A 12,439-nucleotide genomic window follows, 5' to 3' on the forward strand; every position below is an offset into this window, starting at 1 on the left:
TTTTTAAGCCCTAAATTTTGGATTTGTAAGCATCAAATACACATTGTAATGAATGAACTGGAATACTGTTGTGATAGAAAGCATGTTTTTTTATCCCTCCTTTACGGTAGATCCTGGCTTATGGAGATATGAACCATGAGTGGGTGGGCAATGATTGGCTGCCCAGTCTGGGTTTGCCCCAGTACAGAAGCTACTTCATGGAGTCACTGGTGGACGCCCGCATGTTGGACCATCTGACCAAGAAAGAGCTGCGTGGGCAGCTGAAAATGGTGGACAGTTTCCACAGGTATTTTCTGACTCCCTCTCCCCATCTGTTAAATGCTGCCACACGCTTCATTAGTCTTTCTCTTTATCATTCCTAATCTCATTCCATCTAAAGCCAATCAGTTATTCTGATGGTGCAGGTGTGTGTCTTAGGGCCTTTCCTAGCTAGAAAGATAGCCCCGCGACCTCTCTCTTGATCCTTGTGACCTTTTGACCCCACAGGGTGAGCCTGCATTACGGCATCATGTGCCTGAAGCGCCTCAATTATGACCGCAAGGAGCTGGAGAGGAGGAGAGATGAGAGCCAGCACCAGAATAAAGGTTTTCTTTTTTAATCTTTCCTTCTCTTTTTCTTACTTGCTTATCTTTGCTAACAGAGATGCCTAACACTGAGTACAAGGTTACAGTGTCATTGTAGGGGTCCTGTCCAAGTTGCATATGATGCTGGTCCCTTGCATGGCATGTTGGTGTCCGTAACACACCATTAACACTATTGTAGCTTGCAAATATTAATTAATTGTATATTTTTTGTAATATACTACAGTACTGTCTAGGGATGTAACAATGCACCCCCAATCCAGTTAAAAATCGATACAAATATGATTCAAATCGGCTGAGATGTTAAACGTATCTGATTTTGTTTTCGTTCATATGTTTTGTGTGGATATAGTTTCAAGTATAGTGCAGGATCAAGCAAAAGGCAGACCATTCTGTTTTTGCTTCAAATTTCAAAATTATACAGTCTAATTTAGATTAAAAACTATGTATGCTGCATGTAGGCCATTAGTGCCTCTAATTTTCAATGGAAAGAGCACAAGCAAAGACTTCGTGTTTTTTTTTTTGTATTATTTATTTATTTGATGTGGGATTTGTTTAAAAATATCAATTCTAAAATTAATAGTTCCAGTCCTTGATTCTGATTGGTTGAGCCATGTTGGAAGCTGTTGTAAATTACTTTACAAACATACACGTTTGTTTCTGCATCTTTGTATTGCATGCTTGGCAACTACTTTGTTGCAACCACAACCGTTTCTGAAGAACTACATTGGTTGATGGAAGAATGATGTTTTTATCAATATCGTTACATTTTATTAGCTTTGTTTTATTTTGTGAAACCTTCCTACGTATATGGAATAACCATTTTATAAAAGCAAATAATCCCTGTGAAGCCGTGGTTTACAGTGAATTTATAACAGCTAAGGGGGTTTTAGGTACTCCGCTCCGCGTGTTAAGACATGATTTTTTTGGGTGTTAAATAATGCCGCGAATACCAGTGAATTGATGTGCGCAAATCTTAGTAAATCGCATTGTGTGATTCATTTAAATACTGTCCTCCCATTAATTTACAGCTCGAAAGGGAAACTCCTACAAATCGCAAGTCGCAAAAATAACTGTGCCTTTTCAGCACCAATTTCCCACTTAGTAAATCTTGACAGTAGTTTTAACGCCAAATGAGGGTTTGCGCTTGCACTGTTATGAAAGCTTAATCAAATAAATCCTGTTGTTTTGAACTTTCTGTTCATCAAATAATCGTGAAAAAATGTATCACAGTTTCACCAAAAATATTAAGGAGCACAGTTGAGTAATGATGCTCAAAATTCAGCTTTGCCATCACAGGAATAAATTACATTTAAGCTAGAAATCAGTTATTTCACAATATTAGCATTTTTACTGTATTTTGGTCAGATAAATGTAGCCTTGGTGAGAAAGAATGAGAGACTATAAAAATCTTTCTCGACCCCAAACTTTTGATTGCTAGTGTACTTTTTTCTTCGTTTCTTTACACTAATTAGTTCATCCAGAAAGACTGTCCTTCAAAACTTTTGCATTCTGAGTTATACTGATCCACCAGCTAAACCAGTACTAAACCAGCATAAACCAGTCTGCGTGATCATGGAAGTCCAAGTCGGTCTAAGCTAGTAGAGCAGGAATTTCATGACATTTTCTGGTGGTTTTCCAAGCTCTCTTTGGGTTTTATCATGTTAATCTTTGCTTTGCATCATCAATCAATTCATACAGCAGAACAGTCTGATAAACAAAATGTACAAAAGGGGAAAAAGCAACAACAGTCACTTGTGGAATGTACAGTTCATCAAAACATCAGACAGTGAATGAGAATATGGCAGAGAGAGAGAGGAAGGGTGTTTACACATAATGCATTTGTTAATAATAACATACATTACCAGCAATGACGTCTTGAAAGCGTTGAGGGGCCCAGCCTTCCATTATGCACAGGATTCAATGGCACAATAGAGATTTCACATTTGAAGAGTCAACTGATCAAAGCACAATGCACAGATCGCATTATTAATCTCACAGTTGTGAGTTGTTTTAAAGGTGCAGTTACCGCCTCATTCAGTACCTTGATTAGAAACAGATGCCTTCGCTGATCTAGAAGTTATTCATCGCGTAGCAACACAGATGCCTTCATGCTATTTGAGACTATTTTAAGCACGAGTGAATAGCTTTGCATGCACACATCTTTCTGCTCACTGAAGTGCAGGGATACTTTTGTGAGCATTGCTACATGCAAAGTGAGTCTTTAAAAATACTAATAATTTAAAACAGTTACATGTAATCTTTTGTAAATGTCAAAATTAATTTTTCATACTGTACAATACTGTAATGTTTTGATGCCTATATGTACCTGCTGTATTCCAAACAATTGTTTGTAGTGTTTTATTTTTTATTTTAAAGATAAAGTAGAGTTTTAATATTAGACATTTATCAGTTATTAGGATTTCATTATTTTAAAATCGGTGCATTTCCAACTACATTACATGAACAGTACACCCTCCCCAGTCTCCAAGAACTGTACTTATCCAGCGTGAGCAAAAGGGCTGGTAAAATCACATCCTGCACACTCCCTCTTTGAACTGTTACCGTCTGGTCGACGCTACAGAGCTCTGAGCACCAGAACAGCCAGACACAGGAACAGTTTCTTCCCTCAGGCAATCCCCATCTCATGAACACTTCAACTCTTAACAATAAACATGGTTACTAAGACATGTAACCAAGTGTTATTTTGGTATTAATGTATACTATAATAGTATTTATTAATATTAATATAGAATATAGAATTCGCTTTTATTTTTATATTTTAATTTTTTGTCATTTTGTCAAAATGTCATTTTGTTGTGTGAATTTTATTAGTTTTTAAATATTTCTATTTAGCTTTATTTTTATTTCCATTTTAGTCTTTGCGACTTTAGCACTTTAACTTATTTTATTTCAATAGTTTACCAAGGCAACATTAAAAAAAAAGTTTTTCATCTAAAACTTTCTTTCCTTTCTTTCTTTCTTTCTCAGCTTTATTCCATTCAGTGACAATTGTCTGTAGTAGTTTTATTTTCATTTAACAGTAGCAGTACTGGCTAAATCAGGCCTGTAGTTCATTGCATGTTGCCATCAATAGCTTTTCCACCCTTTACAGATGAATCTGTGAGGGTGTTTTAATATAGTCACCATCATATTAAACGACTCGGTAGGAACGGTTTGACTGTTTTCCATGATTTCATTCCTTTCTTTGAACTTTGGTTTGGAGAAGCTGAATCAACAAAACAAATGCAAAGCCCATGCAATCCCCTGAAAATACAAAACAGAGACAAAGACTTTGTCTGAAACAAAAACACGTGTCCAAATGTTGCATTGGCCATAAGAGGTCTATCTGAAAGATTAGGAGCAACTGAAACAAAAGATGAAATCCAGAGGCATCACCCAAGATGGAAATCAATTATTATTCAGTGATAATGATCAGTGGTTAACACCCTCCTGGAATTCTCTTCATAGTCCAGCCCTTGTGTTTCCTGTCTAGATGTGATGGTGTGGTCAAACGAGCGTGTGATGTGCTGGGTGCAGTCCATTGGCTTGAAGGAGTATGCAGATAACCTGACTGAGAGCGGTGTGCATGGTGCCCTGCTCGCCCTGGACGACACCTTTGATTACACTGACCTCGCCCTGCTCCTGCAGATACCCAATCAGAACACACAGGTACAATGGCAACACTCCTCACAAATATATATTTGTGTTGTACACACTTTCAAACATGACCAGTGTTGGGGAGTAACTAGTTACATGTAACAGCATTATGTAATTTAACCACAAAATAAACGTTTTGTTAAATAAAACCATAAATAAAACGTTTACAGTTACTGAGAAAAAATGTATAATTAAATTACAGTCACTTATGAAAATGTTAACAATTACAAAGGAGGTTACATCTGAATTCATTCACACACACACACACACACACACATACACCCACATACAGATTTAACTGATTTCTTTCATAAATTGCATTGACTGCACTATGAGGCGTCAATGTTTTAGGAGTTTAGGACACCCAATACATCACATGCTTATTAGACTAATGTTTTAGTTCCTATTTGGGTTTATGTGTTTAAGATTTAACTATTTGTTTCCATGGCATTGTTAGATTCCAGTGTTTCCTGTCGTATGCAAAGATTTGATTTTGATTTGACAAAAATAGTATCATAGCTATTAAACTATTTCCTGTTATGATTTTAGCTCTGTTTTTAACAGAATGATCTCAAAGTAAAAAGAGGAGCCAAAGTCTGATTTTGTGGTGGCTGTGCATTAAAATGAAATTATTATAATCTTAATTTTGAAGTCTGACAATAATCAGTGTTACCCCGCCTGCTTTAAATGTTTGAAAATGATTAACAGTTGAAAACAGTAGAAATTTAGAAAGGTAATCAAAAAGTAATCAAATGTAATCAGTTACATTAATGAAGTAATTGAAATAGTTAGACTACTTATTACATTTTAAATATGGTAACTTGTAATTTGTAACCTATTGCATTTCCAAAGTAAAAACCTATATTCTAATGCATTCAATTAGATTTATATTTATCTGTTTGGCAGATGCTTTATCTAAAGCGAATTACAGATGAGGAATACAAAAAACAATTCATCTTAAGGAGGCACTAAACACAATAATGACTAGTAATACTAAAGTTTCAGACATTGTTTCAAAGCATAGATTAAATGATTTATTTATTTATTATTTTCAGCAGGATGCAGTTAAGTGCTCATCGAAGAGATGAGTTTACAGCTGTTTCTTTAATATTGTCAGGGATAATGATTAAATTCATTATCCCAGTAAATGGAATTTAATACAGATCATGTATAAAAATAAATCCCAAATAAATTTGCATGATGGAATTTTGTTTTCATTCAAACTCGACCTGTCACATATGCATCACAATGTCCGCATTTTTATGCAAATTTCAGATGGAAAATGTGCATACAAAAACATATTTGTTTAAGGTGAACAAATGTTATTTGATTAGAAAACACGTTAATAAATTCTTTCATGCACATTTTCTTTTGAACAAATGGCATAGAAGCACTACTTTCCTCGCAAATTGTTTCTGTAATATTCCAATTGACTCATATAATAAATATTTATATATACAGGCAGTCTGTTTATACAGTAGATGCATTTTTTGCATGAAAACCCTGTTGATTCATCAAGTCTCCAAACAATAAGCTTTATAGATGAAAGCAGCGCCTACTCATTACTCCTGACCGGACTGCGTTGATTACATGTAAAGTATGTTTATTCCACATCCAGGCACGACAACTTCTGGAGAAAGAATACAACTCTCTCATCACCATGGGAACAGAGAGGAGGCCAGACGAGGTGAGCACCATGGGACATGAACACAGCTGGATGTCGATCATCCTTTACCTCCCACCACTGAAATACATACTCTAGTATAATGACAGGACTTCAACAGTCAGATGCATTTTGATGACATGACTGATAGTTGAGTTCAGTCTCTTTTGAGTGACCTGACTGGACTCGCTAATATCGATACTGAAGTTTTTCCTCTGTTCCCGTGTCCTCTAGGATGGCACTAAGACGTTCACTCGCTCCCCTTCATGGAGGAAGATGTTCCGGGAGAAAGATCTGAGGGGCGTGACCTCTGACTCCTCAGAGACCTTGCCTGCTAACTTCCGTGCCTCAGCCATCTCTACCCCCTCAGTCACCCTGAGGAAGGTCCAGAGCGATGGTGAGCCACTTTTTTCATTTGAATAATCCTATTACAGTTTTTTTTTTTACAGTCGCTAGGACACATTGCTTAATACTTAAGTCACTTTTTTAAAACTCTTCCTTAGCAAGTTCTCCTCGTAAATTTCACACCCAAAATGCACTGAAACTAACAAAAACACTTCATAGATGTCTCAAATCAAGTCGTTTCCAATAACAATTCTGTAACACTAGCAGAGCTTTGTCACTCACAAAACAAGGACCTAAAACCACAAACAAGTAGCATTTTATCAAGTGTTTACTTTTGTTACATTTCTTTACAAAACAAGAATGACAGCTGTTTAGAATTCACTGCAGAATGTGTTACATGGTTTATGTTTACATAACAGTACAAAATTTGCTCCAAGTTGTCCCCTTTTGTAATAGACCTTTACCAGCTACATCTAATCGTTTTGATAGTATTTTATTTTTTAAATTAGGAATATATTCCAGTATAATGTTTCTGTCGAAATGTAGCAAATTGCTGCAAATAGTTTTGTGGTGATTATGTCTGGGCGAGAAAGAAATTCATGTAAACTGAAAGTATTTTGTGCCAAAGCAATGGAAACTGCTGTTGTACTCACTGTGTGAAGAATTTTGAAAAAGCGATGTAAGTATTGAGGAATGGCTGCTTGCAATTTCACAAGCAAGTAGTCAGAGAGAAAGACGGCAATGGGATCAGGAAATGGCACAGACCACTTGTGTGCTAAGCATTGAAGTGGCTGTTTTGAACTCATTTTGGAGGATTTTGCCAAATTTCCATGCTCTTTCGGCACTGTATATTATAAGATCCATCGACAAAATAGGTATACAAAAACTAGAAAACGGTACAAGATGTGGAGATATTTTCAGTTATACTACTGCATGAATTTTGATCGCTTTGTGTGTGAAATATTGCATACCAACATACATAATACAACATACACATGACCAGTAAGCAGACATGCAGTGCATTATACTATTTCACGGCAATCAATAGAATAGGACATACCATAATTCAGATAAGGAATTATAAAAAAGAGGAAAGACTAATGGAAAGATTGGACCTAAAGACCCGAAGATAAGCGAGGCTTTGTGGAAATTCCCGCAATTAGGTCTGAAATAACTTTATGACAGTTTAGTTTTCAGATAAACATTGTAAGAAGATTGTTTCCTTATGAGAAAGTGGTGCCGAAGTTAATGCCGTTTATAAATACATTTTACAACTACATCTCTCACTTATCTGTTTCTTCAGCATCTCCAAGGGCAGAGTCTGGCTCAGTGAGGACCTACTCCTGTTGAGGGACTGCAAAGGTTAGTGAAGTGACATACGGCCAAGTATGGTGACCCATACTCGGAATTCGTGCTCTGCATTTAACCCATCCAACGTGCACACACACACCGTGAACACACACACACCGTGAACACACACCCGGAGCAGTGGGCAGCCATTTATGCTGTGGTGCCCGGGGAGCAATTGGGGGTTCGGTGCCTTGCTCAAGGGCACCTCAGTCGTGGTATTGAGGGTGGAGAGAGCGCTGTACATTCACTCCCCCCACCTACAATCCCTGCCGGCCCGAGACTCCAACCCGCAACCTTTGGATTACAAGTCTCTCTAACCATTAGGCCACGACTTCCCCAAGACATGGTTGAGACATGACTAGCGTTTAGCATGACTTCCCCAAGACATGGCTACCTAGCGGTTAAAAATAAAAAAAATAATTTTTCAATTACATAGATAAATATATATATAAAAAATAAATAAATATATATAAATACAAAAAAAATCACTTGCTCTAGCCTACCAGGCTTTCTAAATCTAAAAAGCTAAACAAAAATGTTTTTGAACAGAACAGGATAAAGAGAAAAGTATGCCATGAAAGTATTTAATGACCATGTGTGGGCAGGCCCCCAAGATTTGCGGTACACCACTACCAATGATTACCCTCTGCTTATGCCTGTAAATACCATATCATGAAAATTTGCTCATTTATGAGTTTGACTGAAGCACTTTTAACATTCTGTTGGGTTTCGTTGGGTTGCTGTAACGGAGTAGACACCTCCGTATTTTGCATGCCTTTTATATGTCTGTGTCGTTAAACTTGTTTTGGAAAGGATGTTGCTTTTCATGTTTTTATTGAGAGTCATCATGTGCTTTGTGAATCACTATCAGGCCCACATGGAATTTGTGGCTACAAAACTTTCTAGAATTGTCAAGTCCTTCTCACACAAACACCCCTCGTTTGTTCATTTATGATAATACTTCCAGCTACCAAGTGTAATACTTTCAGCTCATTTAACACGTTTACCTAGTTTAAAATGCTCAATTTCTCCTAAATTCAGATCAGAAAAAAATTTAAAACAATCTGCAGATTCCATCTGTATGGAAGCCCATTTTCACCACGCAGGAAAAATAATAATGCATTGCTAAATTATATTTGTGACATAAAAAATTCATAATTATGACATAAAATGTTATAATTATGAGATTAAAAATTTAAATTATGACATACCAAGCTGAAATGTTTTGATTGAACTTTCAATCAATAATTTTCAACTTTTTTGTCAGTTACGACTTAATATTTGATACATTTGTCAGGTAGAAGTTGAGAAGTCATTAAGTGACATGAAAAAGATTTTTTTTTTTGTCATGTTTTACTCATAATTTCAACTTTTTATGTTAATTACTTTGAATGTCATCATTTTCACTTTTTCATAATTATGCCTCCGTGTAATAGCTCTGTCATAATATTGACTTTTTATCTAAATTTTTACATAATTTTGTATTATCTCAGTTACGACATGATTTTGTTTTTGCTTATGAGGTGGAAATTGGCTTCCATAAATCAGACTTTATAGATGCTTTATTGATGAACGTCAGCACACGAAATGGTGACCATGTGTCGTAATTCTGTCTCTCGCACACAGGAGGCGCCGTTGTCAGAGTGCTGGAACCGGCTTTACATTTCATTCACAGGGAGGAGGGGGGATAAGCAGAAAAAAAGCAATGAATATATACATTTATAAATATAACTCTACTGGTCTGACCATTCTGCAATAACAGAAGAGGGATGGAGAAAGATAAATAAAAAGAGCAAAATAAAGGACAAAAGACATGAAGAATGTACGACACAAGAGAGTGTTAAGAAATGGGATGGTTGGAGGAATCGGATGACTGTTTAATCTTTCTTTCTGTCGTTCTCTCTTCTCACTTCCTGTGTCTGTGCTGATGGGACATCTGTAGATGAACTCTCTCGTCTTTCCATCCTTCGTTTCAATGGCGCTGCCCGCAGCCCTAGTTCCTCAAAATGGCTTTTGTTGTCCGCCTGCAATTGGTCTTTTGAGTCTCTCGATAGCAAAGGATGTTTGCGGCAACTCAACCTGGACTTCAGGGATGTTTACATACGGTAAGGTTCAGAGGAAGTGTACTTAAGAGCACAGTCGAGGGGCCAGGTTGGCTGTATGTTTCTCAATCAGCACAAGCTGAGAAAGACCGCAGCGAGAGCTACACGTGAGGCTGCCAAGGGCACAATTCTTGCTCAATTACTACTAGTTGTTTTTTTTTTTATCTTCAAACATTCAAAGGTCAGCAGAGAGAGTCAGCAAATGATGGGAAGCTGGTGGTGGCAGATAGATAGATACTTGCGGACAAAGCAAGTGACCAGCAGACACGAGTCCTGATGGACAGAATCATTCTAACAACGCAAGCCATAAAAAAGAACGACAAGAGGTGAACCGAGGAGGAGAAACGGGGGGACAGGGTGGGAGGAGGGCCAAAGTGAGAGAAAACGTTTAGCTTCTGTGTTGCGATGCATGTCAAACAACCAAGACGATGACGAACTAAAACCTTCGGGGAATAAGACAATATGACGTTAAAAATAAAAATTATGTGTACATTAACATATGAGGTTAAGAGCTTGGGGAACAATTTGTAAAATGTGTGTATTTTCATTTTTATTTTTTATTTTTATGATAACTATATTTATTTTCTTTATGTATGTATTGAATAACTGTATGTACATGTTCATTTAATAATTCTGACTGTAATTTAATTTTATCTAGTTTAAAGCGTAAATATGAAATATTAAAAAACATGGTCATTAAAATATGCTACTTGTATGTGTACATTTTGACAAAATTGTGTTATGATTTAAAAACAAACCATTACTGTTGATGAGGATGACAGTGATTCAAATTGAAAATGATGTCTGCAAAATAAACAATAATGATAATGAAAATGAAAATAAAGTGTTCCTAATGGTACTGAAGAGTTCAGCGTGCTCGTGATTTTCAGATGCTAATTTGTGTGCGAGAAGAGGTTTGTTTCAATTCCACGACTGCATATCAAAGTACTTCTTGGTTTTTATTACAAAACAAATAGAACTACAATCACATATTCCACTTTGTATTTTACTAAAGCCCCTCTCGCTCTTCCATCTACTTTGTAAAAAAACATATACAAAAGTATCTACCTTACAAAGATTACATAATACTTTATTACAATGACATCAAACCCTATGTACTGACTTCCACAGTTTTCTTAATACAGTAACCAGGGAATTGGACTACAGTTCATTTCATCCAACGCTCATTTTTTGACTGTACTTCTGTAACATTTGCTGAGTGAACAGTACATGGGTGAACCATCATAGCTGACACTGAATCCGAAGAGGCACATGTTTTGGGATAGTCGTTTGAAGGACACTTAAGAGAAAGCCTTCATCTGCAATTACAGATTCTGCTGTCCTCTATACAGCTCAAATTGTTTTGGTTATTATAAATACACACATATTCGCATGATGTATATTTTTCACATATTGTACATTTATAAAGAAATATATTAATATCAAGTACTTGCGCTTACATACTAATTCAACAGTAATAACTTATTGTCTGTATACTATAGATACAATAAAGCAAATGCAACAATATACGAAAAGTACAAAAAAAAAAAAAAAAGCGATCTCGGTATTGAGGTTCTTGTTTGTGTGAGTTTACACACTGGCCTAGTGAGACGTGAATATGCACCGGAGGAATGACAGCAGAGTGGAGGAACTCATCGTCACCTTGTATCACTTCAAACTCGTATAACGTTTCATGAAACACCAAGTAAGTTACAGTGACTTAATTTCAACATCATCCTTACATGACTTGAGAAGACTTGGAATATCGTCAAAGACTGTATATTATTACCCAAGACAGTTCATGTCAGATTTGTTTGCCGTCTTGAAATATGTTAATTAATTGTTAATTTGGCCATTATTTTCTAGGGTTTTGTTATTTCCCCATTCACGTAGGTAGGAGCTGGTCTTGCTTACCTTAAAGGATTAGTTCACTTCCAGAATGAAAACGTCCTTGTAATTTACTCACCCCCATGCCATCCAAGATGTTTATGTCTTACTTTCCTCAGTCGAAAATAAATGATTTTTTCTCCATATAATGGACTTCCATGGGGATCAACGGGTTGAAGGTCCAAATTGCAGTTTCACTGCAGCTTTAAAGGGCTCTGCATGATCCCAGCCAAGGCATAGTCTTATGTAGCAAAATTATTTATTTTCTAAAAAATAAAAACTTTTTAACCACAAACACTCGTCTTGCACTAGCTCTGTGATGTGAATGCGAGACTTCACGCGTGGTTAGTTCTTCGGTTCAAAAAGGCAGGGTAGGGCGAAAAACTCAATTTTCGCCTTCAAATTCAAAATCATCCTACATCATTGTTTTACCTTTTTTTGGTAAAGGGTGTTTGACTTTCTTTGCACGTTCAATTTGTTAACACAGGGTTGTTACTTCCACCTACATCACGCGTGACTTTTCCAATTTGTTTACATATGTGTGAAGATTACAACTTGTGTGAAGTCAAGCTAGTGCAAGATGAGGATTTGTGGTTAAAAAGTAAATAAATTTGTATTTTTCTTAGAAAATGACCAATCGTTTTGCTAGTCAAGACCCTTATTCCTCGGCTGTGAACATGTACAGCCCTTTGAAGCTGCAGTGAAACTCCAGTTTGGACCTTCAACCCGTTGATCCCCATAGAAATCCACTATATGGAGAAAAATCTTGGAAAGTTTTCCTCAAACCTTCTTTTCAACTGAGGAAAGAAAGACATGAACATCTTGGATAACATGGGGATGAGTACATTTTC

The 12,439-nt window shown here is 36.5% G+C and overlaps 1 protein-coding gene across 1 annotated transcript in view; it reads left to right on the forward strand.

Moving 5' to 3' along the window:
• The window catches only part of LOC306869129 (liprin-alpha-3-like), a gene marked incomplete at its 5' end in the record, with an annotated part of 38,540 nt that extends 27,985 nt beyond the window's left edge, over positions 1-10,555 (forward strand). Inside the window, 7 exons of the mRNA XM_079415745.1 lie at positions 111-286; positions 487-584; positions 4,078-4,253; positions 5,860-5,928; positions 6,139-6,301; positions 7,553-7,611; positions 9,226-10,555. Of these exons, the coding sequence (XP_079271871.1) occupies positions 111-286; positions 487-584; positions 4,078-4,253; positions 5,860-5,928; positions 6,139-6,301; positions 7,553-7,599 (729 nt within the window). The 3' untranslated portion in view covers positions 7,600-7,611; positions 9,226-10,555. The remainder of the gene's footprint in view (positions 1-110; positions 287-486; positions 585-4,077; positions 4,254-5,859; positions 5,929-6,138; positions 6,302-7,552; positions 7,612-9,225) is intronic.
• Positions 10,556-12,439: the final 1,884 nt, after the last annotated feature.

This window comes from Barbus barbus (assembly GCF_936440315.1).
Source record: "Barbus barbus genome assembly, chromosome: 4".
In the NCBI taxonomy this organism is placed as follows: Eukaryota; Metazoa; Chordata; class Actinopteri; order Cypriniformes; family Cyprinidae; genus Barbus; species Barbus barbus.